Source organism: Mastomys coucha, unplaced genomic scaffold (genome assembly GCF_008632895.1).
Source record: "Mastomys coucha isolate ucsf_1 unplaced genomic scaffold, UCSF_Mcou_1 pScaffold20, whole genome shotgun sequence".
Classification (NCBI taxonomy): Eukaryota; Metazoa; Chordata; class Mammalia; order Rodentia; family Muridae; genus Mastomys; species Mastomys coucha.
In genome coordinates, this window is record NW_022196903.1 from 118,839,760 (window position 1) to 118,867,026 (window position 27,267).

Consider the following 27,267-nt stretch of genomic DNA (forward strand, 5'->3'; position numbering starts at 1 on the left):
CCTTCCCTTCCCTTCCCTTCCCTTCCCTTCCCTTCCTGTCACTTCCCAGTTTTAGGCTTTACCATTCTCATTTTGTATTAGAACGCAATCAAAATGTAATCATTAACATCCAAAAATTCTGACCAAATCCATGTGGCATCTCAGAAACCCCTGGCTGCCTTCTGCCCAGAGCCTAGAGATGGAAGATGAGGAAGCCAAAGAGAGGATAATCTCAGGTTATACTCCATGAATTTTCCTCAAGCAAAGAACCATTCTGTGCATGTTTTGGGGACCACCAATAGCTACTTCTGGATATTAAACATTTGAGATGATTTGAGATTACTAGGAAAACATTCCCCAGCTGGCAACACAGGGAGATGGCTCTGTAGCTGCGGTGTAGAGCAGGGGCCTGGCTGGAGCAGCTGAGCTGGCAGATTCCCTGGCTGTCACTCTCCAACAATGTGGTGAGTCAGGGCTGCAGAGTGGGGAGATGGTATATGCTGGCTCCTTGGGTGGCAGGATTTGGATGTAGAGCAGCCATCAGGCAGATAGTCTTCCAGATGAATATTAGCCCCTGGTCCTTGGTTCCAGGTGAGGACTGATGGGAATTGAGTTTATTTTCTAGGTGCCACCACTGAAGTCCTTCTGGCCACAGTGGTAACCATCTATGTCTCTGTTTTATCAGTCTGCATCTTTCTATGGATAACCCTGAGAGAGAGAGAGAGAGAGAGAGAGAGAGAGAGAGAGAGAGAGAGAGAGAGAGAGAGAGAGAGGCCCTCTCTGAGATGTTTAGAAAACAAGACCACTGATCTGGTTCAGCCAGTGGGAATGGATGGCAGTGGAACCAGAGTGACCATGGCGATGTGCCCTGCCACCCAACCAACAGCAATGTAGAACCCTGAGGCAAGAAGCAGTATGAGAAGAAGCCACGTGTGGAGCCAGTAGAAGGAAGCAGTCCGTATATCAAATCGTGGCTTCTTGGAGGTCTGGCACCTGGTGCTTGATGTGCATTGTAGGGACATATTGTAATTCAGAGAAGGAAGAGGGGCAAAATACACCACTAAAATATGAGGGATGGGCTACTGGTTGGTTTGTGAAATGAAAAATACATTTTAGAAAATTCCTTTCTGAGAGACAAAAGCCTAGGCTTCTCCTAGGACAGGAAAAGAGACAGCATAATTTTCCTCAAGCTGCCATGAAATGGCTCATTTGCTAGCAAAGAAATGGCACAATTTTGAAAGTCTGTGAATTCTGGACTGCAGTGAGAACAGCACAGGACATCTGAGGGCTTTTTATCTGATTTAACATTCTAAACACCTAAGTGAGAGAGACTGTGTGTGGGGGATATCTATTGGTATTTTAAAAGTCCAGTTTGTTGAAGAACACAGTGTGCAGAATGAGAATATTTTTAAATTGAGATTATTTAAATTGGCAATAAGTCCAAGATCAGCTATTTCCATTGTATTACTGGCCAAGTAACTAATCTTTGTGGGTTTTAATTTCCTTCTATATAAAGTAAAACTAATAATTCCTATCTCAGAAAACTACCATTGTGAATCAGTGTTAAAAATATCCTGAATAATTAATTACTCTAAGTTAGGCAGTACATAGTGATTAATGGAAACATGGAAGCGTGGAGGCATGGACGCATGGATAGATGGATGGTGGATGGATAGATGGATGGATGGTAGGTAGATGGATGGATGGTGGGTAGATGGATGGATGGTGGGTGAATAGATAGATGGTAGATGGATGGTGGGTGGATGGATAGACTGGTGGATGGATGGGTAGGCAGATGAATGGATGGATGAATGGTGGATAGATAGATGAATGGATAGATGATGGATGGAAGGTGGGTGGATGGATGTATAGATGGATGGTGGATAGATGGATGGTGGATGGATGGTAGATGGATGGATGGTAGATGGATGGATTAGTGGGTGGATGGATGATTGTTGGATGGTAGATGGATGGTAGATGGATTGGTGGATAGATGGATGGTGGATGGGTAGACAGATGAATGGATGGATGAATGGTGGGTGGATGGATGGTAGATGAGTAGTCACATGAATGGATGGATGGATGGATAGATAGATGGATGGATGGATAGCAGTTCAATCAGCTATGGTCCTCTACCTTGCTGGACAGAGTCACTATTCTGTGTACTCTTGTCTCTCTCCCAGCATGGGTTTTGTACAACACACATGCCTGGGAACACCAATGGATGATCCCAAGTATTTTCTGAAGACATAAAATGAGGCATTCTTAGTTCCAGAATACCACGGCAACTGTTCCACTGCACCAGAACTGTGTAGTGAGGTGTCTATCTCTTTCATGACACAGAACCTTGGGAACAAAGGCTGTCACACAGTCCCTGAAACACAGCAAGTACTTATAAAAGTCAAACCACTTACCATTGCCTGGACAAGGGGTGCCCCTGTATTGGATCCATCAGAAAGCCTGCTGTGGCAAGTTCATCTTGAGCATTCTGAAAGTCAAAACAATTGCTTTTGCACTAGCATAAACTGGGGGCTCTTGATAGGGTCTGGTGGTTAGGGATGTACCGTGTAAACAGGGCTTCAGCAGTGCAGAGAGCTCTTCAGTCCACAGTACAGGGTAGGGCTCTGGACCTCTTCCTTCCCACAGCAGACAGTGACTAATCGCTTGCAGAAATGGGTGAGAGTTCAGACAATCCACTTGCTCTTGATAAGACTTGCACATGTGATGTTCTGTGTGAAATGTGTTATTCTGGGGCCCATGTGTGTAATGATGAGAAAGGAGAAAGCTGGGCAGAGACTGCCTGGACAGTTCACAGATCAGACATCTCTTCCTGTTCCATTTGGACTTCTATGTTCTTTAGCTATACTTTCCAGGCTGGAAATGGACATATTCTTCTTCCACTTCCATGTGGGCATCTTCCAGGATGCCTTCATCTTGGAGACATAGAGAAAATGCTGGTCATGGAGAACTTGAACCCAGAGAATAAGGCTGATCACATTTTGCCTACAGTTCATGTTGGGGGTAGGAGTTATTTACTGACTTTTACCATCGTTAATGTTAAAACTGGCTACTGGTCAGCTTTTGTTAGAGTCATATGTGTTTCTGGGCCATACTGGAGCTAGCTTCGGGGTTATTTTACTTTCAATACACTGTGGAGGAGGTTCATCACATGCTTAGTGCTCATTTTTGGTGAAAGTCTAGGGTGTATTCCCCCCCTTTGTACCTAATTTCCATCTTGGAGTCCTGTTTTATTTCCTTAGACACCTCACTTTTAATGTAGGAAAGTAACTAGCCACTGTTAGACTGAAGAACTGTTAGAAAGAAGCATCGCAGGGTAGTTAGTGCTACCAGATACCACCATGCAGTCTAATTGCAGGGCCTCATGTACTGGTTAACTATTACTACAGCATCCTGGAGTAACCATGATGGCTCTATTTGTGGGTTGAGGCTGGAGCTGACAGATACTGTGACCACAACACTGAACAATTCTCATCTAGGCTTCTGACCAGAGCACACGGGTGATGGCAAGATTCATGATTTATTCATCCACACTTGCAATTGGTTTTGAAGGGAACAACCTTCACATAAAAATTCACAGCAGTTGAAATGTGAGGGTTTTTTTTTTTCTCCATTCTTCAAAACCTGGCTCCTTGGCTGTTGAATAAAAGTATGGAGTAAAAGTATTGGTAAAAGGTCTAATGGAACCTGTTGAGGTGCTTCATGTGTAGTGAGGAACTTTTAAAACTCCCCAAATTTATGTATGCAAGGCAACTGAATATGCTAAGTATTATAATTAGGCGCTAAAGTCTTTTTTGAGTGTGTTAAATGGGACTGTGCCTTCTCCAGGGCTTCCCAGTGTTGTTGATGGTGTCAGGTGGCAGTCTTTCCTTTACCTTATATCTTACTCTACACACCATGATGATAGTCAAACAAGTATGGACCATACTGCTGGACTCTAGAATAACCAGTATTTGCTCTAATCCTGAAATCAGTTGGAAGGCAGAAGGAAAGGAGGGGAAGGGGAAGGAATGGAAGCCAGCTGGCAAGTTGACTTGGCCAACATTGCTGCTGACATGATAGAGTCTGTGTTGACATCTTGTGCACGAGGGGATTGTCTCCAAGAGCTTTGTGCTGGGAAGTTGGGAACTTCTCTTGGAGGATTTGTTCACAAAGGGGCAAGCCACAGGAATATAGGCCCTGGAGCAAAAGCATCAAGTGGGGGATGAGTCTTGAAGAGCAACATTTTCCTAAGTGGGCTGAGCATAATTGTTGCTTGCAAAGCATTTTCAAAAATAGACGTATTCACTCCCAAGATTTTAAGTTAGTAGATCTTGGGCAATGGGCACAATTTTTGTGTCTTTACCACCATCAAGTGATTCTTATGGTGAATTTATGTGGGATCCAGTGACATCATCCATGGATTCCATTCTAGCCTCAGCCTCGTACAAAGGTCACCTAGCTTCTCTAAAGTCTGAGCATCTGAGGGATGTTAACATCTGTCTCTTGCTTCTTCCCACTTACCATGGCTCCTAGTCTCCCTTTCTAAGATCCCAAGCATAGTTGGATGTGGGCAATCCTTTAAGGGACTTATCATGAGACAAAAGAGTAGAGGGGACAGAGGGGACAGATTCAGACAGAAACCTGGAACCAGCTTTCCTTATTTACTGAACATGAAGAAGACAAGAGTGAGGAAGTCTACAGGCTACCTCCCTCATTACTGTGACACCAAACCTGAAAAATCAACTTAAGGGAGAAATGGTTTAGTTTTGGCTCATGGGTTAAGGAGATACAGTCTATCGTGGCAAGAAAGGCATGGGAGCAGGAGTGCCTCACAACTGTGGGAGGTGGGAGCTTCCACTCACCTGAGCTGCAGGAAGTAGAGGAGGCCGGAAGCAGAACCTTAAGGCTTCCCCAAAATGTCCCAGTTCCTTCAGGCTCCACCTACTGAAGGCTCAGACATACGGACCTGTGAGGGATACTTCACATTCACACCATCACATTGTGCTTCCGGCTCCATATGTTCATGGCCATCTTATAACACAAAACACATGCAATCTAACTTGAAAATCCTCATGGTCTTACAGTTCCAACGGTGTTGAAAGTTTGAAGCCTTCTAGGAGACTCAGGCAAATTCTTAGATGTAAGCCCATTAAGTGAAACAATAAAAGTTATTATACTTCCAATATGTAGTGTCACAGAGTAAACATTCTCATTCTAAAAGAAGGAACAGGAAGGCAACAACAAATGTTGGGACAAAACAGAGTTAAAACTCAGCAGGACAAGTGCTAATTCCTATAGCTTCATGTCCAGTATCTGGGGCTCGTGATGCATCATCTGGACTCTAACAGGTTTAGGTGGCACTGCCCTTCGGTATCTATTGACGTGCCACAGCTGTGTCTTCTCTCCACTCAATACCAGCAGCTTTCCTCAGTAAACGCCACACATTTCTGGCATCTCCAATATCCTGGAGTCTCATGTAATTTTGACTTTATAACTTCATGTACAGCTTATTCAAGAGCAACACACAGGAAAACCAAACCTGCTGCACATCACCCAACACAGTGGCTTTTCTGGAGCTTTCTGGAATCCCCTTGCTCTTGTATCCTGTATGCCTCTGTGAAGCAGGACCACCTGAATGTTACAAAGTTTGCTTTCTGCTCAAGCTATAGCTTGGTCCTTTGAGACAGTGGCAGTAGGAGCCTCCCTATTCTTCACAGCTGAACCTGGGAGAGGGCTTTGCTAAGTGGACACTCCCCCTGCCCCATGCTGTTCCAGATTCCCTAGAGGTTCTGCCTCCAAGCACTCCTCTTTCAGGCAAAATTTCATTTTCACAATTTCAAAGCTGAGTGATCAGATTTATCACACCAGTGAGCCCATTTCTTGGTACTAGTTGTCTGTATTAGTTGCTTTTCTATTGCTGAGGTAAAGTGACTTAAAGAGGCTATTAGCTTTTGTTTTGACTCCTAGTTTAAATGCATGCAGGGAAGTCCTGGCAGCAAGAGCAGCTGATACTGTGATGGGAGGAGCTTGCTCACATCTGGGAAGATCAGAGCAAGGGTTTGGGAAGGTTGGCCTATAAGCTTTGAGGCCCACCTTTTCCTCCCTCCAGTGTCCTATTTCCTCCAGTTAGGCCTATTTCCCAATGTCCCAAAACAATGCTGCCAGCTGGGGACCAAGTGACCAATCATTTAAGCTGAGGAGGGGATGTTTTCTGTTCATGCCATCACACAGACTTCACGAGAATGCCAGATCTACAAACAAATGTTCTGCCGATCAGTTCTCTGATCTGTGACTCAAATGTAAGGGAAGAAAGGGGGTTCATGAAGCTGAAGATTAGACCGAGAACCAGAATCACATGACCTAAGGGGACAAGAGATAATTCAGAGTCAATGTTGCAAAGATGTTCACAGTACAGGATGGCTACGTCCTTCCTGCCTGTATAAAAGCAAGAGTGCATCAGAATATGGCCAGGCAATACTGAAAGCTATAACTCTTCACTATACTACTAGAAAAGCTACCCTGTCTACCTTGCCTGTGGGATATATAGTTGGCCATTTTTCATCAAATTATTGATAGGCTACTATAGGAATCTTATATATCCTTTTTTTTTTTTTAAATCTTCTCTGGCATCTACACAAAGCTGACACAAAGCTGATGTGCATTCTAACAAGTGTTGAAGCGGTTTTGCCAACTGTTCTGATATGAAATTAGAATTGATCTACCCAGTAGCTTAATACTCAATTGTCAGCTTATGAGCATTGAGTGGTACTAAAGCAAGCAAAATGATAGTTTCCAGACTGACATCTTTGCATCCAACCACCTATGCAAATGAATTCCATGGATCTGCATAATCTCAATACTTGTGACCAGCAATGGATGGTATTAGAAGGTGTCTTACTTCCCAGGGGTGCAGAGGAAAACAGACCAGAGATAAACACACTAGCTGTAGATAATGGTGTGATGTAGGTCATGATGCAGGCGAGTAAAGGCAAGGGGTGGACTAGAAGAGTCTGGGAAACTCTTTTTGTGTGAGGTCCAGAAGGGAGAAAGGTGGGCAAAAGGGCTCCATTGAGTTCTCAGTGTGGAGATCAGTCTGGTAAGTTTGGAGGATGGGAAGGAAGCCAACGGGCCAGGGTAAGGGAGGGACTGCGAAGGAGAGACTGGACTAGAGGGCAGCCTGAGCTCAGAGCATACTGATGCTTGCTGTCCTTCACACAGACTTCAGATGTATCCCAGGCTTGTGGTGCTTGTGTGCTCTTCCAGAGAAGGTTGTATATTCAAGTCTCCTATGTATTATATTCAGAAAGGGTTATTTTTTTTTTTAACCAATGGCTTTAGGTAACTTTATCCTTTTATAGACAAAGCCTGGAGAAGTGCAAATACTTTCCTGACCCTTGCCCTTACATGAGGACTCTTCTGAGACACATGTGGCCACTGTTGACACATGTGTGTGGGGAGAAGCTGTCTCCAGTCGGAATCTAGGCAGGATACCTGGCAGAGCAGCTAGCACTAGGGCAATGGAGAGAGAGGAGCTCATCCTAGTGCTAGGCCTCTGGGGGAACAAGCAGCTAGCTAGAGAGACAGATACTTAAACAGCATGCTCTCTGGGGAGCCAGTGGAAATGAGTGGGATCTCCAAGAGTGGTTTTCTGTGTCTTCTGGGAAAATTGAGCAGTGAGAGGAACAGATAATGTTTTCCACTTTAGCCACAAATTACATTGTGTTCTGTCCCAGACTTTAGGCATGCCTGTGGACTTAGGTGCTGTGCCACGCGACTGTCTCCAGTTCCTTTGCCAAAGAGTCCCCTAAGAAACTGAAACCCTGTCCAGGGAAGGTTCTGTCTCTGAAAGCTGTTGGGTTCAGTTTGGGAGGAATCTATGACAATAAGGGACAAGACCCGATTGGCCCCTAAAGAGGGATTCTGGGCTTAGATTGTGGGGTCCAAGTCCAGGTGATGAAACAATGTTACATAGATAATTGTGTGGCTTTGGAATTTGAGGGACAACCCCAAATCTGTTCTGCAAGAAGCATGGACCACACTGAACTTGGCTTTCCTTGTTATAATGGTCAACCACTCAACCCCCTCTTTAAGTCCATTTCTCAATCCTTCCATGGGGCTTCTTATGTGGGACCAGCTCCCACTGGTCATGCAATTCAACTAACATGGTTTACCAAAGTCATTGCCAAGTCAGTTCACTCAGAAAATGTACATAGTTACCAACCCTCCCCATCCTTGCTTCCACTGGGTGTTATCTCTGACTAGAGAAAATTAGTGAGGCACTTCCAGACTTACAGAAGACTCAGCCTACTACAATAACAGTTATTAAGATCTGGGTTCCAAGTAGGTGAAGGTAAGAGGGGAGAAGAAGGAAGAAACAAAAGAGAGCAAAGGATAAAAAAAGAGAGGAAGGGGAGATGAGAAGAGAAGATAGGGAGAGGAGGGAGAATGGTTGGAAAAGGAGGTTAGGAGATGACAAGGTTTGGATTCTGTGTTCCAGACACAGATAGATGCCAATTCCATGCATTACCTCATTTTTGCTTCAAAGCATCCTTTATTATTGATAACTCTTTTTACTTTCTTTTTATAGAAGAGAAAATGGAATTGTAGAAAAGTCTTTCATGTGTCTAACGTTTTGCAGTCAATAATATATGAGCCAAAAACTGAATCCAGATAGCAGACTGTGGACCAGAGTTCCTTGCAGCGTGCCCAGGATGCCATGGTCTCTCTAACTAGGCTGATGAGACTCCCAGCTCTATCAAAGAATGGGAAAGAGAGAGTGATAAAAAAGGGGGTAAAGAGGACAATGTTTTCCTCAAAACTTATGGCTCCTTTTAACATTACCAGCCCAACCCTGAGCCTTACTACTGCTTTCTTCTCTGCTTCTCTCTAACTGTATGGAGAGCTGAGGTAGACTGAATCCACAGGTCAGGGGTTCACAGGATAATGCTCAACAGTCTGTGACATTCCTTGTCTCAGTGAAAGTCAGTGGAGGCTTCCTCTCCCCTCTGAAATGGGCACTCTGTGAGTAGTAGGACTGACGATGGTGGCTGCCTGAATTACTCATTTCTACCTGAGATTACACCAAGGTGCCCCAGACATGCAGCACCATTGATACACACAATATGAAATGTCTTAGCCCTGAACCTTTGACTGTATAGTATTAAAATGTCCCCCTTGGCCTGTTTTCAAAGGCTAGGTGGGAGCTGATATGTATTTTTCTGAATTCCTATCCTGTGTTTCTCTACAGTCTCTCTCTCTCTCTCTCCTCCCAATGTTTCATCTTGTTTCAATGCATCTTCCTCCAAGTTTCCCATGTTTACATTTCTCCTCCAACCAGCCATTTGAAATAATTATATATATATGTGTACGTATATATGAGTATCTGGCACAAGAACCTAAGGGGAGTGACCTGCCCAACGTTTATGGCATCGATGAGAACATTGGAGCAAACCTCTGATATATAACTCTTGCTTGGACACAGACACTTGTGCTAAAAGTTATCCACCGAACCCCCTCTTTAAGTCCATCTCTCAGTCCTACTCTTCCATGGGGCTTCTCATCTGGGACCAGCTCTCACTGGTCATGCAATTCAACATGGTCTACCAAAGTCATTGCCAAGTCAGTTCACTCAGAAAATCTACACAATTCCCAACCGTTCCCATCCCTGTTTCCACATGGTGTTTTCTCTGATTAGAGAGAATCAGTGAGCTACTTCTAGACTTACAGAAGATTCCACCTACTACAATGACAAGAAGCTCTAAGATGAGGCACCCGGGCAAACAAGATGCCCTTGAAGCAAGGAGAATGAACTATTGGTCTTATTCCCATTGAGTACAGACCTCAGAAAACCGTAATAGTGTCTTGGTCATATCCTGTTAGCCTATTACACAGAAAGGGATCATGAGGATAATGTTCCTAGGCTTACCTTTAGAGCGGGGTCTATTAATGTGATGGGAGGCATATTAGTTGGATATGTATGTGTTTATCTAACTGTAACATGGTACCCAGTGATTAACTCCTTCCTATCCTTTACTCCTTCCTATCCATTCCTTGTACATTTTATTTCCTTTTTTAAAAACTTACTTTGTGTGTGTGTATGTGTGTGTGTGTGTGGAGAGAGAGAGAGAGAGAGAGAGAGAGAGAGAGAGAGAGAGAGAGAGAGAGAGACAGACAGACAGACAGACAGACTGGAAGAGGCCTTGGGTCCAGTTATAGGTGGTTATGAGTCACCTGATATGGGTGCTGAGACTTGAATCAAGGTCCTCTGGAAGAGCAGCAATTGCTTTTACCCACTGAGTCATCTCTGTTTCTCCTGTATGCTATAAGAACAATGTTTGTTTGTTTATTTTTAAGTTTCATGTAAGAGTGAGGTCATTTATATAAGAGTGGCATTTACCTTTCTGTGCCAGGCATATTCAACTTATCATAAAGTCCTCCCTGTTTACCCATTTCACATGCAACAGAATTTAATCCTTTTTAACAGCTGAAATATTTCATTTTGCATATATGCATTTTCTTCTTTATTCCATCTCTTGTCAGGTAATTGTTGTTAAACTCTCATGCGTGATTTACAACTCTTAACTTATTTAATCTCTGTTGAGATGATCTGAATCCCCTCTTGAACCTGTTTCCCTGGGATTTAATAGCATCTGTCTCTTCTAATATCCTAGGGTGATGTATATTTGCTATGACAGGAACAGCATCAGGTGGGAGAGGGCACAGATGGGAGGATGCTAGACCTGAGTACATTGCATTTCAGAGCTCTACTTTGCTTGTGAACTAGTTCCCTCATTTTCTAGACTCTTCAGTTCCGTATAGAACATGGGGATCAAAATGGTAACTTTAAGGTATCTGGCAAGATTAAATGGGATATGTCCAAGGCCCTTGGATGGTTGCCAGTCACAGCACAAGTGATTTAAACGGGGACTCCTATGACTGGTGTGTTTGCAGGCTGAACAGCAATACTTGGCAGAAAGGAACTGGTTTACGAGAGTGGCTATCTCAGTGTGGCCTCCTGGCCAGCTCTACCAGCACCAGGGTTAGGCTCACATGAAAGCTTACTGGAAATGGGGATTCTCAGACTATTCTAGACCAACAGAGTTAGACTGTGGCAGGGGTAGGGATGTCACAGACCTGTTTCAACAAGTTCTGCCAATGATTCAGAAAGTGTGCACTGAAGACTGTGAACAGATGTTCAACATAAAGGAGCAAAGCTCTTGAAGGGGAGGTGAACTTCAGGCCTGGGTGGGTACAAATAAAGTAATTGCTGTGCAAACACAGGATCTGAATTCATATCATGAATTCAGACGCCATGTAAAAGCCAGGTATATAAGCTGTGAGCGTCTATAACTTCAGGGATGAGGGAGAAGAGGCATTCACATCCCAGTGGCCTGCTAGCTAGACAGGAAGCAGTGAGTCCAAGGTCTTGTGAGAGAGCATATCTCAAAAATAAGATGGAAGCAATAGAGTAAAAAAAAAGATACCTGATATCAACTTCCTCATGGACTTGCATAGGTGAAATACACATGTACTCATCGGCCTCATACATACACAACCATATACCCCACACATGCTCATGCACGCGCATGCACACACACACACACACACACACACACACACACACACGAGAATTAATTAGGTGTCCTAAACACCTAAACAAGATAGGATGAACTGAAGTCAAGGGGAAGGACAGTTGGATTTTTGGATTACAAAGAGAGAAGGCAAGGCTCTTAAATGGCACTCTTGATTTCAGTGTGTATTGAGGAAGGGTTTAGACAAGGGAAGCAGCTTAGAAATTACCATGGACAAAGACTGAGAAGTCTGGTCAGGAGGTGAGGAGGATGTGGTGATGTTGGCAGCTTACTCCAGGGGTAAGCACAGTAGCCTTTGTCTACTTCCACTGTTGTGAATCAACTTCACAACCCTACAACATGGTACAGCTGGAAGATGAGAATCAGAAGCACACGTGTGGATCTGTGTACAGCTGAAGCACATGTGTAGATCTACATACAGCTGAAGCAACAGGCTGAAGATTGGTGCTCAGTGGACCAGGAAACAACCAGAAAACAGGTCATTATTCAGAGTAGGGGGTTGAAAGGCTAGAAGATGTGGAAGGACTGAAGTTTTTTTCATTGTTGTTTGTTTGTTTGTTGAGTTTTTGGAGACAGAACCCCTTTAGCTCAGAGTCCCTTGAACTCAATATACAGCTAAAGAACTCCTAATCTTCCTCCCTTCCCTTCCCTTGCTCCACTATGCTTGATTGACCTACAGAGTTCTGGGAAGCAGCCTATCCAGGCTCTGGTCTAAAAAACTAGCCGGTGATGTTGACAGTAAGAACATTAAAGATGACAGACTTTGCATAGGCAGTGCAACTTCTTAAAATGTTTGTTTGTCTGAGTTGTTTGTGATATAGAAGGAAGGGAAGATGGCAGTCCAGTTGATAACCATAGTTAGGGTTGTACAGGTGAACAGTAGGTTCTTCGAATGAGAGGATTTTATAGGCCAAGGAGGAAATAGCTTAAAGATAATAGACAGAGGGCACCTCAGCTCCTCTCTTCTAACAACACATGGAAGTGAAGGCAATGAGAGTTGTTTTTAATACTAACCACCATCTGAATAAATTCTGTATGATGTCAATAATAGAATTACAGTTTAAAGGCCTCTAAATATTATTTAGAGTTTAAAATGTAGAAGCAACCCTTCACTATGGAAGAGTCAGCCAGCAGCAGCCTTCTAAAGAGCAGAGCAGAAAGACTGGGACCCTGCTACAGGCCATAGGCCTAGGGAGCTGGCTGTTCACAGAGACATTGCATTGCTTCATTCCTTGAGCTACAGGCTATGATGAGAAGACAAAACTCTGCTCTGTAAGTCTTGGCTGCCCAGCTTTAGATCAGAGACTTCCTGCTGCTTGTAAGTAGCTGTTCAGTTCTGACCTCTGGCTTTCTCCGTGGCAGTGAGAGATGCACTGTGTTCTGGCACTTGAGTTGACCTTTTCCTCTTCCTGAGTTCATGATTCTGTATATATATCCTACCTCTTATTACTCAGACCCATCCCATGGTCATCAAAGCTATAACAGCTTGGTGCTTTTGAACATGGGGTATTGGCTATTTTTTTTTCAACCGGGCACAAGCCAGGGTCATCTCTCAGACAGAACTTCAATGGAGAAAATGCCTCCATCAGCTTGGCCTTTAGGCAGATATTTGAAGATATTTTCTTGATTAATGATTGATGTGAGAGAACCCAAACCACCATGAGTAGTGCCACTCCTGGGCAGATAGTCCTGGGATGTATAAGAAAGTAAGCTGAACAAGCCATAGAGAGCAAGCCAGTAAGCAGTGTTCCTCCATGGTCTCTGCTTCAGTTCCTGCCCTGGCTTCCCTTCAGGACAGACTCTAGGCTGTAAGCTGGAATGTACCCTCTGCTCCCCAAGTTGCTTTTGGTCATGGGGTTTTGTCACAGCAAGAGAAGGCAAACTAGGAAGCATGGTCTAGGGCTTTCTCTGGAATATCCCCATCATTTTTGTCTGAGAAAACATCAGCCTTTAATAACGAATAAGAAATTGCCCAGTCTTCTGTTTCCACAGCATTCTACGTGTCTTTTGCCCATGCCATAATTTGTGTCTGTCTTTCTCATTGTTTCCTCCCAAGTCAGGGTTTCTTGTGGATGAAAAAAAGTGCATTTTTCTTTGTATCTTCAGTGTAGTCTGATGTGTAGTCACCATATGGAGTAAAAGAGACATGGCTCATCACTCTGTCTTCATGGTACTTGCCATTCTCCAAAGACTGCCATATGCAGCATTGACATTCTCCTTGAATACCCAGTAGGACAGATTTTCTACTTGCCCCATTCTAGAGAAAGATGTAATAGTCTTCAGAGAAACTGAACAATAACAATACCCAAAATTGCTCAGTTAATACAGAGGCAGACATAGGATGAGACTCACCAAGTATTAAGTTTCTAAGTTTATTGGATTTCTTTCTCTTTTTTTGATACTGTCCCCAAATTTGCAGGAACACAGGCTTGCTACATGACTATTCTAACAAAACCAGTCCATTTCCATCCTAGAGTCTCTTGTTCCTAGTCTGCAGGTGAGGAGGCAGAGGAGCCCAGATGTGGCTGCGGCCTCTGCTCTTTGTAGGTGTCCTGGGAGGAAGAGAAGGGAAGAGCCCAACATCCTGCTTTCTTTGAAGGCCAAAGCCAGTTCTAAGCTGAGCATGATGCTTACTGATGGCTTGGCATTTGACCTCTCCATTCTTTTGTGTTTTATTATTATTATTATTATTATTATTATTATTATTATTATTATTATTATCATAGTTTGAAGAAAGATTGGGTATATCCTCCTTATAGCCATTAAAAGTATATATTAAAAGCATATATGTGCCTGTATATATTGCTCCCTTAAAGATGAAAGTACAATTCCATACTTTCAAAGATAGTGGTGGGTACCTCCTTCTAAAGAGTACAGTATAGAAAGTGGGGAAAGAAAGCTTCTAATAGAGAAATCTAGCACATCCCAGAAAATCCTACCAAGAAATCAGGGTTACCTTAATCAGAGACAAGACATATCATGGTCTATATCCTTGAAAAAATGTGATAAAAATGATCCTTGACTTCTGGTCTACCTCCCTCAAACATAACGCCTCTACAAAGCATTGACTTCTGGTCTACCTCCCTCAAACATAACCCCACTACAAAGCACATCTCAAAGCTGACCAAGCTATCGACAGCAAGCAGAGTCTGAGAGGCTTTTACAAAGCATCCAAGAGGAGAGAATGACAAAACAGAATGTGATACCTTAGCTGCAACCCTGGACCAGGAGTTGGGCATTGAACTGAGACAGTACAAATGGAATATGAAGTTTTAGTTCATAATATTGCATGATATTGGTTTATGAGTTGTGACAGATGTACTGAAGTTCCATGAGAAACTGAAAGGAAGCAAGCTTTAAAGAAAGAAAGGAGCTATATAACATGCTATTGATGAGAGGTGCATTGGAGACGTTAGAAGCAGTTTGGTGGCTTCTTATAAAGTCACTCATAAGCCTACAGTATGACTAAGCAAATCATTCCTTTGATATTTGCCCAAGTGACATGAAAATTTCTTTTATTTGTATCCAAATGGGTAAACAGATTTTGGAAGGGAATCATTCATAATTGTCCCCAGCTGGAAACAAGCCAAACAATCCCTGGGGCTGTGAGTGGGCAAATTGACTAATCTGTGAGTGGGCAAATGGACTAAAATCTGTATGAGGCAACACAGAGCATCCCTCAGTGAAAGGAGCAAAAGAGTGAGCTAGGCAACAGCAAGGGTGAGTGTCAAGTGAGCCATGCTGAGTCGAAGAGGCCACACTCAGGAAGAGCAGTATACTGACATTCCACAGGACCCGAAATTAGAGGGACATTAAACAGACTTTTGCTAGTTCTAAGGATTGGAGACAGAGTTCACAGACAAAGGAGGAGAATGTGGAAACATGATAAAATCACTTTCTATTTTGATTTATGTTATGATTGTGCATACATGACTGCAGAGGGTCATTGAAATGTGCAGAACTGCATTCTAATAAAGATGAGTTTAACTATATTAATATAAAAAATCAAGGACAATTGCCACTTTTTCAAAGTCTCTTTTCTCCAAGGGATGTATTAAAATAATATTCTCACCCATTACTCTCTAAGTGGTTTCATTTCTAAATACCCAGTTTTCCAGAAGGGGACTTGTGTGAGGTTTTATGTGGACATTATTGTCCTACTTGTTGGACACAGATCTACATGTGGGAGCAATAGTCCAGGGACACAAACACAGACAGCAGAGACAAAGAAATAAGAACAGATGACAGCTAGGCTGGTATCTGAACAATGGTGACATTAGCTAAGTGCCCCATAATCACCTGCTTTTGATGTAATAAAAGCTAATTAGAGTTCACCATTGTATGCACCATACAGTTTCTAAAGCTCTGTCCCGTGCATTCACTCATGTGACCCTCAATACCTCTGCCACTTCAGTGAGACTGGCTTTGTTATCCTCATGTTATAGGTAGGAGAGTCTAAGAATTCTCCCAGTATGCTCTTAGATGGGCTTTTTCAAAAGACATGCTAATTTATGTGTGATTCTACAACTGCTTTGCAAATAAGGGACATGATTATTTTTACAGTAGAGAAACTGATGTGGGGCTGTGGAGATGGCTCAGTCTATAAAGTTCTTGCTCTATAAGTATGGGGAATCCAAGTTCAGTCCTAGAATCCATATTTTTATTTTTAAATAAGAACAATAAAAAGTAAAACAGACATAGTGGTGCATTTATATATCAAAACTGGGGGATGGGGAGATATAAGAGTCTCTGGGGCTTGGTGGCCAGCTGGTTTAATCCAGCTCGAAGCCAACGAGAGACCCTATCTCAATGAAAAGATGAAGAGCACCAGAAGTCATCCCCTGGCCTCCACATACTCGCTCACACACATGCATGTATATACACACACACAAGTGCACACACACACACATACATACTCACGCGTACATACACAGTGGAAGTGCAGGGATGGTCACATGTTCTGCTTCCAATTCTAGTTCTCTTTCTGCTTTTCCACACACTGGTCATGTGACTTTTAGGAAGTGGATGGCCTTTTACAATGAATCTTCACACCTTGCATGGACCAGTGAATGGCAGGATTTCATTGTCTTCTTTTATTAGTGCCAAACTCCTATCATTAAGAACTGCTTCATGCCAGGTAGATGGTACCTGTCTGAGGTTCCTGCAGTCTGGGGGCGGAGGTGGGAAGATTATGAATCCAAGGCCAATCTGGGCTATATAAGAAGACCTCATTTATTTATAAGACCAAAACACAAAACAAACTACTATTTTTTTTGTTTTTGTTTTTTGCTGTTATCTTTACTAGTAACCTAGTTTGGAGAACAGTGTGTAATCTTGACTTTCCTCTCAGCTTCCTGTGTTTGGATAATGTCTGAATGTAAGAACTATGTGTATGCTTGGATGTGTGCCTTCCAACCCAAACCACATTACCATAAACATGAAAGGGATGATCTTCCAACAAGCATAAGGCTATCTCTGTCAAAAATGAATGTTTTTCTCCTTAGAGGACATCTAACTCAATGCTCTTCTGTTGTCTCCTTTTACATAAAACAGTGAAAATCATCTTCTTAGTCCAATGTATCTTTGCTTCCTTGTCTCTGTGGTCCTGCAGGTCTTTACACTAGTTCCAGGCTTTCTCCTCTCTGTGTCCTCAGCATCTTCCCAGAGTCTGTTCCATCCAAGGGGCTCAGGCTGGGTGTGATGAGTGGACTGGACCCAGGTGTGCTTATCAAGCTCTTAGCTGTAGCTGGGAAGAGCACAGGCAGAGCCCCTCTGTGTGTCCATTTTTCTGTCTGGAGCAGCGTCATCAGCAGCCTATATAGAGAGGACAATGTTTTCAGGGTACTATAGAAAAGCCATGGTGGGCTGGTGAACCCCGAGTACGGATGGAAAGAAGGCATCCCACACCCTCTCTCCGTTCAGCTTTACTTAGGAGAATGTGAATGATCTTAGTCCAGTCTGATTGGAAACAGGTTTATGTGAGTCTTACCTCTTCAGAATGGTCATCGTCTAGAATTGAGTTTGCTCTTATGGTGTGATGCAAAGCTTGTTAGACTGGGAGCCAGACCACATTCTCTGGCCATTATGAAAACTGGAGTAAATGACTTATGTACATCATCTGTAAGTGAAAGTGCTGAGAACTAAATGGCCCCAAGCAGAGCATCCTTTCAGCATCACCCCTCAAGCCAGCTCAACCCTATTCTTAGTCCAAATGCATAAAGGCAACTCTTTCCTTTCCTTACAGTCCCCGTAGCTCCCTCCCTAGTTAGCCCTCACTCCAGAGCTGATGGGTGATTCTTCACCCTTTGAGAGTGGCTGGGCTGTGACTGTTACTCTAGGCTGTGAACTCCCCAGGACAGCGTTCGACTGGAAGGTCCCCAGGACAGCTTTTGATTAGAAGAACTTTCTTCAGTCTCTTCATTGTGTCTGGCACTGATGTGGGCACACAAAGGCCTCTGGAAAGGAGCTGTAGGCTAAGGTACTCAGCCTACAGTACAAGCTTTCAGAGGCTAGATGGCACTGTTGCTAGAGCCAAATCAGGTCTGTTCTGAGACCAGCATGAGATGAAGAGGAAAGGGAGCAGGGGCTGGGGTCCTGCCGAGCTGATTTTCAGTCTGACTTGTTGCATGCATTGATGAGTGGCTCCCTGCAGGCTAACACCGTGTTCTTTGCTATTTTCTCTGCACTTTACAAACATGGCTGCAGATGGTCTTCAGGGTCTTTTGTGGTTGCCAGAGCTGCTGTCTCAATTCTAAACATCTTCAGTGCTATGACTCACAGCCTCTCTATATACCTCAAGCTGGGCTCAAGGTCATGATCCTCTTGCCTCAGCATCCTGACTCCTGGGATTTGAGGTGTATGCTATCAATCTAAATTAAGGGGGCTACTGTTGATATTGAGAGTAAGGCAACATCAGTTACTACAGAAATATCCATAAAGCAGCAAATTGTTGTCATGTAAATTTATGTAAAAATAGGAATGGATAAATATCTGTTCTTTGTGCTTTCTGATTGTCTCTTTTTCTCCTGTTTCACCTCAGGATGATGAAGATAAACTGACTTGGAAAGACCGTTTCCCAGGATACTTGATGAACTTCGCCTCCATCTTGTTTATGGTAATTTCTTTGAGGGTCCACCTGCCTGAGACTGTATGCATGTTGATCCTGTAGTGAGTGTGTGTAAGGAGTATTTTTTGAATGCTGCAGAATAATAAAGGGCTGACAAAAGCGAGGCCACAGTACTGAATGGTGGAGAAAGAAGTTTCCCAATATTGAGGTCACTGGCTGTATATAAGTTGCAGTGCCCTGCGAGCAGGATATGTTCTTGGCCAGACCAAGAACTTGAAGGTATACTACAGAGGAGCTGGCTACATAATTGTGGTGGCTTGTGTGTGTGTGTGTGTGTGTGTGTGCGCGTGTGTGTGTGAGTGTGCGTGTGTGTGTGTGCGTGTGTGTGTGCGTGCGTGTGTGTGTGCATGTGTGTGCATGTGTGTGTGTGTACGTGTGTGTGCATGTGTGTGTATATGTGTGTGTATAGTGTGTGTGTGCGTGTGTGCATGTGTGTGTGTATAGTGTGTGTGCGTGTGTGTGCATGTGTGTGTGTGCGCGTGTGTGTGTATGTGTGTGTGTATGTGTGCGTGTGTGTATAGTGTGTGTGCGTGTGTGCGTGTGTGTGTGTGCGTGTGTGTGTATAGTGTGTGTGTGCGTGTGTGCGTGTGTGTGTGTATAGTGTGTGTGTGTTCGTGTGTGTGTGTGTGTGTGTGTGTGGTGACCTTATTGAGTTGAGAGTGCTTCTCTCTAGGTGTCTGGAAGCCACTGAGCTCACAGTCTTTATTGTCTCTGTGGATGCTGCATTTGCTTTTTCTTTACCTCCCAGTGATTGTGAAAGATTTTTATTTTATTTATCTGTTTATTTATTTTCAGACTTAATGATGTTGGCAGTGCTGGAAAAAGTTGAGGGGAGAGCCTGAGATTGGGTCGTGGTGGAGTAAGATTAGCAGCTTAGCTTAGAAGACCTCACAAAAGGTCCTCAAGGGACCATGTTAGGTCACTAACATCAGTCCCTCTTTACTGTGAGGCTGTGTGTAGCTAAGAAGACTGTGGGCTTAACAGCTCAGTTCCTTTGCAGGATGACATATGCATTGTGGAGAAGGGGATTACTGGATTATTAAAAACTGCAAGAATAATCATCATTTTCTGAACCCACTGGAAGATTTATTCCTGACCTGGCTAGAGCTTATTGTCTTTATTAATATTGGCATCCTAACTAAAGGAAACATGTCATCTCAGAAGTTTAAACCGGGCCAGATCTGCCATCACGTTCTTGTAATGCCAGTATTCCAGAGATAGAGAGTCAGGGGGATTTCAAATGTGAGGCTAGCCTGGGCTATGTAAGGAGACCTTGGCCAAAACGTAAATGTTCTTAGCTGTCTTAGAAATCATCAAACTCAGGTCCTCACCCTTCAGACAAAGTGCAGAGTTGTCAAAGCTTTAGTGGTCTAAATTTGTTTTCCTCTCACAGCCAAACAAGCTCAAGGCATGGCGGGTTATTCAAGGGTGCAGTGAGCTGTGATGTGTTCTGTGCAATGATAGAAAGTTTAATCAATTTAGTGCTTCAGGGCCTCCCACAAGGTGCATATCGCTGTTGGAGAGTTTATCCTTCACTCAGGAAGTATTTAATGAGTACAACTGTGTGCTTAATGCTATTCTTAGCCACCAAAGCAGAGAAGGAAGGAAAATAATAATAAAAAAGGAGTTTTTAGATGAGGTACAAGTGGTGGTGCACACCTATAACCCTAGTACTTGGGAGGCTGAGACAGGAGGATTTTGAGTTCAAGACCAGCCTGGACTGAAAATAAAAATATTACAAAACACCGGACATCTGCAAACTAAACAAATAATAAATTCAACTTCCACCTTTAGTGGTGGGTTAGGATTTTATAACACCCACTTTGCTAAATTTAGTGGAAAATACCAGATCATTATATTTTCTAGTCCCATTAAAGCAGCATTCAGAGGCTGTCAGAAGAGGAATAACCCTGGCCTAAAGCCTAGAGGAGACGTGGGTGTGACGGAGCAGACACCCCTGCACTAACGCTGTATTCACTTTAAGGACATTTTCCTGTCTAGGCAAGGCCTGGGCTAGGGTGGTTTTGTGGGAAGCAGGAAGGGTGGAAATAAGGACTGAAGTGAGCTCAAAGTCAGAGAGTGTGTTCATAAAAACTGTAACTCACCAAAACTGGTTTTGAAGTGTATAGAAAATTACAAACACAAGAAATAACAAAATTCACTCAAAACTTAATAAACTACCTTTATTGATTACTTTACAAAAGAGGGACTCCAATGGCCAATAAGCCTACTGAAGGAGACCTATGTATCTCATTAGTATTCACGGAAATTCTAATTTAAACCATGGTGAAACGCCATATGCACTCAACATACAACTTGCCATTAAGAAGTCTGTCAATAACAAGTGTTGGGAAAGATCTAGATCAAAAGAAACTTGTACAAGGCTGGTGGGAGTTCATTTAAGAAATTATTTAAAGATGCCTTTAGAAACATTCTGGCTTTACTTAGTAAAACCAAGACTTAAAGCCCACAGCCCTGAAAACCCATGCTTCGCTGCCTACCCTACAAAACCTTACATGCATACACAGCGTATGGACACAGAAAAGCCCATGAAGTTCTGTTTATAATAGCCCCAAACTGCTAACAGTCCACATGCCTATCCCCACGAGAATGGATAAATAAACCAAGATCTATTTACACAGCTCAGGACCACATAGCCATGAAAACGAGCAAGCTAATCAGGATACAGAGCAGTGTTGGTGACCCAAAAGAGGCAAGCCTAGGTGGCATCGTTCAATGATGCATTCTTAAGTAACAGTATAGCTAAGGCAAAGAAGGGAATGAATGTCAGCCAACAGTAACCTGTCAGGATTGAGGGAAGAGCCCGGATGGAAGATATGAGTTTGAAGTGAGGCAGGCAGGATCTCTCTCTCTCTCTCTCTCTCTCTCTCTCTCTCTCTGTCTGTCTGTCTTTCTCTGTCTCTCTCTGTCTCTGTCTCTGCCTCTCTCTCTCTCTCTCTCTCTCTCTCTCTCTCTCTCTCTCTCTCTCGTGTGTGTGTGTGTGTGTGTGTGTGTAATGGGATGCTTGGCATGTTCCCAATAAAATAAAATTTAAAATTACAAACATCCTAAATGCATCTATTAAATAAGTTGAATAAGGAAATCTCGTTAAGATTTTAGCAAGGGTCTGTAATAGGAGAAAGAAGCCATGTTGATATTTTGGAGTCCGAGGAAAGAACGAGGAAAAGGACTCCAGGCTACAGTAGGTAGTGCCTGGTAGGATGCCCAGTGAGAAGAAGGGCAGCAATGTGGTTGAGGCCAAGAGATACATCCAGGGAGGCCAGAGGCAGAGCAAGGAATGGGCTCCCTAAGGAAGGGTTTGCAGAGGAGTTTCATGATCTGATGTACAGAAGAATGCCTTTGGCTGATGTGAGAAATGCTGGTAAAGAAGGTGAGTGTGGGGAGCTGAAGAGTCAAGCAGGAGGTTGCTGCAGTTATTTAGCAAGCTGGTTCTATTTAGGGAGCAGGGCTATGGAATAGCATTAGCCATAGAGTATGGCACGTGACTAAGCTCCTTTACCCTAGTGATGGAGATAGATCCAAAAGATGACGTGTCCCAGTGCAGTGCCTTACAAGACAGCCTATCAGAGATATCATTGACCTGAATACCTTCAAAATCAACAATTCAACCACAAATGGTGGAAATGGCATTGGAGTTAATGGCAAGAGACTTGAGATCCAATGTCAGGATGGGAACATGGGCATGGCTCCGCATGGCAGGGTCCAGCCATGGATTGTTATGAAACCTCATTTTCAGGAGGGATAGAAGTAGTAAGGACTAGCTCAAGTGAAGATGTGATTTGAACAGTGACATGGAGAAGATACAATGGGGAAGTGATGTTGAAGATGATATTGTTATCCATTGTTACCTCACCGCAGTCTTGTGCCCTCCAAACCTTGGGCCAATCAGATTGTTGATGCTTTGACTCCATTTTCTTTACGCATGGAAACTAAAGGTTGTAGGTAGATGATCCTTAAGTGTTACAATTCTTTCATTCCCACTGAGTCATAGAGGATTATACAGACCCTGCAGCCAAGAGCAAAAGACTTCTTTTCTTCATGCCTGCTGCTTTGTCCATAAGTAGCTAGATGTAGAGTCAGGTTGGAGTTCTCCAAGCCTGAGCAACCTGGAAGGTCTGTGGATCTAGAGATATTTCAGGAAAGCCCAACTGAGGTTCTTCCTGGTTTCTACCATGGGGTAGAAAATCAAGACCAGAGTGATGTAAGGTTGCCAAGAATAAGCAGAGACTAAGGATAGTGTCTGAGGTGACACTGCGGGAAGACCAAGTGAGAACAAGGTGTCTCTGGCTTTGTTTAGAAATTCTTTCATTGTATGAATTGTAAGTCAGGATCTGGAGTTGTGCTGAGATTCTGTGTCTCAATCAAGCTCCCAGCTGATGCAGTCCCTAGAGCCATGAGCTACAACTATACTCTCTCCTTTCAGACTTATCATACTGTCCTCAGAGAAGCCCAGGAGAAGATTTCTTTCCCCACCCTGACTCTAAAGCAACAGATATTCTTGGCATTTCCCCCTAGTCTTTCTACACCAAACACACACACACACACACACACACACACACACACACACACACACACACACATACTGGCTTGCCCCCTATACCCAGCCTTTGCCACCTCATCAATATGCCCCTCACCAGTCATCACTGTAGAAGGGATTTGAGGTAGGGGGAGGAAGAAAATCTCACACCACATTTTCTAGGCTCTGTCAGGCAGTGTCAGTCCCAGAGGACCAGGGAGTGAATCATCTACATCAGTGGAACAGTGTGATATCATGTTGAGGTTCCCCACTCAAAAGAGTTATCCTTCTCTTGTGCTGCAGGCTGGTGCTGCAGCTGTATTCCCATCCAAAGAGTTGCCTCCAGCCGAGTATCTTCTCTTCTGTTATCCTTGCAAATACACACACACACACACACACACACATACACACACGCACACACACTTGCACACATTGAAACACTCTCCCTTGACAATAAAAGAACTCTGCCTGCTCTGTCTTTCTTACATGGTCCACAGGACAAATGCTAACATTTATAAAGCATACCAGCCCAGTCTCCCACTAGCACCCCAGGCTTCAGCACACTGGCACCCCAGAGGTCTGCACGCGTCCATATGCTGCCACATCTGCAGCTCATTCCCAGCCCACCAGACGATCATTCTCACTGCCTACAAAGTACTGCTCAGACCTCTTCCCACCCCTCCCTCCACTCTCTTCCCCATCCTCCCTGTAACTCCCCTTCCCCTCCTGACTGTCTTCTCCAGCATTCTTTTGTGTACCAGGGGAAACTTCCACCTGCCCTTTCCTTACCCCAGCTTTTAAACAGCCAGTGCCCCATCCCTCTACCTGGAGACCAACTGGCACCTGAACAGTCTCACTGGCAGCGAGGATGAAACACGACTTCTTAGACTGAAGCCAATTCAGATTTCCTCCAGTGGCCCAGGGCTGGATGGGGCCTGCTAGTGGCAGAGGCCTCCCTACTTCTGCCCCTTGCTGAGACTTGATTGGGAACTCTTGCTCACAGCATCCTGGTGTTTCTTGGGAACTGCCCTTCCTTGGCTGGGGTGGGGAGAGGAACAGTAGAGGGGACACGGGAAAGGGCTGGCACTGTAAGTGTAGGAGAATCCCTGGTTCGTAGGTTCTAGAAGAGGTAATATGGACCATGGAGAGGCAGGGGCTGGGACACCTCCTTGGAACAAAGTAGCAAGAGATTTGCACATCAAATTAGAATCTGTGCCTTTTATTCCAAGGTGCCTGGGAGAGAATGCAATGCTTTTGCTCAGCATATCCTGGGCAAACACCAATTGGGTTGATCTTTTTTCCCTCTTTTGTGCTCAACCTTTACCTCCTACTGGTCAAGGTGTAACTCATCCCTTTTCAGGTCAAACATCTTCAGTGGCACCACATTTCCTTTAGTGCATGGTCCAACTTGAAGTTAGCTTCCTCCACACACATCGGCATGCTGCATCTCCTCGGCAGCTGTCTTTATTCAGGGCTTAATATTTTCACACCTTTTACTATGGTGCAGCAGGAGCGCCTCTTATCGCCATAGTAGGTAGAGTGAAGGAAATCACAGGATGTGCTTTGTACTCCACAGTGTCCAGGTTTCTTGTCTTTATTTGTGTAGTGTGATTTAGACTATTGGGATCTGATAAAAGCTGGAGCTGTTCTGCCTTGAAAAACACTCAGAATGCTGCATCAGACCTCAGTGGCTTTGCGGGGCCTCTGTTGCTCAGTCCGTAACTACAGCTTGCTAACGGTTGATGTGAGCAAACCATAGGTGCTCCATAGTTGACCGCTGATATGATTTCCTGCTTAGTAATTGCCTTCCTTCTCCTGTCTTCTCTGAACAGATCGCCCTGACATTCTCCATTGTCTTTGGGGTCATCGTATATCGGATCACAACTGCAGCTGCTCTGTCTCTCAACAAGGCCACACGCTCCAATGTCCGGGTGACAGTGACTGCAACAGCAGTCATCATCAACCTTGTGGTCATCCTCATCTTGGATGAGATCTATGGTGCTGTGGCCAAGTGGCTTACCAAAATCGGTACTGTGTCGAAAATCCTCTTTGTGTCTTGAGTATGGTTAGTTCCATGCATGCGAGGTGTTTGATAGGAATGACCCAAAATGACAGACAGGATGGAACAGGAGTCTGTACATCTGAATTGTAAGAATGACAGAGAATGGTGGCTTTCGGGGCCTGCCAAAGGGCCTCCCTTAAGCCAACAGGAATCCTTCCTGTAGCATGCATACTCAGAAGACCAAGTGTCTGTATTGATTGTCTTGTGTGACAGAGAGCTCACTCTGGCCTCTGCTTAATCTACAAGGTCTATTTTTTTCACCCCAACATAGAAGCAAGGCAGATTCATCATTTCCTGTTAGAATCAACCGAACCCGAGCCTCCTCACTTTCCCAGCAGCCTGTCTAAGGGGAGAAAAGCTTCTTGATACTTGAGCCCAAGAGGGTCTTATCTATCCTCTCAAGCCTTCACATTCCCCGAGCTCTAAGCAGACTTCAAAGAGGCATATCAAACTTCCCAAGCTCCAAGCCAGTGAGGAAAATGTCATGGCCCTCACATTCAGACGTGTCATTTGAGCCGGGACCTGCTGTTGCCTGAGACAAATTCCTGCTCAGTGGATGGGGGAGTGCCAACACAGAGACCCTTCCATGGTTTGCTTAATCTGGGTGGCCTGGATGCACTCCTTCATCTTTGAATTGGGGTGTTCCTTCTTTATTCTAGGGACTGGTCACCTCAGCCTCTCATTAGCCTCTTGGGAAAGTTGAGTCTGACATGATGTCCAATCCACTGCCTGTGTGACGGCACACTCAGGGTTCCTGAGAGGTCATGAGAGTTCTGGAGGCGCCTCTGTAGGTGTCTTTCTGCAGCATGGCCTCGACCATGAGGTTCACACAGTGGTACACACCTTTGTTGTCCCTGCTGGTGTAGGTGCTTACCCTCTAAATGTGAGAGACAGCTCTGCTCTCTCAGAGCATCTACCCATATGGTACTGCTGACATTCCTTCATAGGCTTTTTGAGAAAAATCAAAGAGTATTTTGAACTTGGCATCTTTGGGAATGTGCCGTACCATGTTTTGTGGAACATTGAGGGGAGGGTTCCACTTTCCAGAGCACCCAGAGAGGCTTGGAGGTGGGTACCTCATAGCAGAGTAACTGGTGCCCAGCAGGCATGTATGAAGGGAAGAATGGTGAGCAGAGTGGAAGTTCCTGGCAAAATAACGAACTAAGGAAATGCCAAGGAAGGGAGAGATCAGAAAGTCGGTAAGAAGTGGCTCATGCCCACTTGGACAGCTTGCCAGACTTTTGGTGAATATAAAAGCCAGAAGAGTGGAAGAACCAAGCTGGATATCAAGGGGAGGGAAAGCATGACACATTTATAGGAGACCAGAGAGCCCTTCTATGGCGGGTGAACTAGAGCCCATGGAAGATCCAGGGCACAGAGGAGTGCAGGGAGTTGATTGTATTTACCTTTATCTTTTGGTAGAGGACCTTATATGTCAGGGAGAGAACTCTGCTTACTTTCATAAATAGTGGAATGCAATAATTTTGCATGGGCTTCGTGAATAGTCTGGCCCATCAGTCCACAGAACATGCTACTGCATGTTACCAGAGATGCCAGATGAGAAGTACAATCAAGGCAGAAGTAGACAGTAGCCAGCATGTGAACTATAAAACAGAAAGCTGCTCCCCTGCAGGAGGCAACTCAACAACAGAGCCAAGAAGTTTCTGTACTAGTGAGTTGCTCACAGATTGGCATTCCTGATGGCAGGTCACAGTACATGGAAGAGCCGGGCAGTGGTGGCATATGCCTTTAATCCCAGCACTTTGGAGGCAAAGGGAGGTGGATTTCTGAGTTTGAGGCCAGCCTGGTCTACAGAGTGAGTTCCAGGACAACCAGGGCTATACAGAGAAACCCTGTCTTGAAAAACAAAAACAACAAACAAACAAACATACAAAAAAACAGTACATGAGAGAGTCCTGTAAAAGTTGGGACCTGGAAGGACACAGAACACCCTTGCTCCAGGCACTTTGCT

At 44.2% G+C, this 27,267-nt stretch overlaps 1 protein-coding gene across 5 annotated transcripts in view; it reads left to right on the plus strand.

Annotated features, from left to right (window-relative positions):
* The window catches only part of Ano2 (anoctamin 2), a 328,395-nt gene that overhangs the window by 234,140 nt on the left and 66,988 nt on the right, over positions 1-27,267 (plus strand). For all 5 annotated transcript variants that reach the window (XM_031383474.1, XM_031383476.1, XM_031383473.1 and 2 more), the window contains 2 exons: positions 18,610-18,684; positions 25,066-25,261. In XM_031383474.1, the coding sequence (XP_031239334.1) occupies positions 18,610-18,684; positions 25,066-25,261 (271 nt within the window). The remainder of the gene's footprint in view (positions 1-18,609; positions 18,685-25,065; positions 25,262-27,267) is intronic.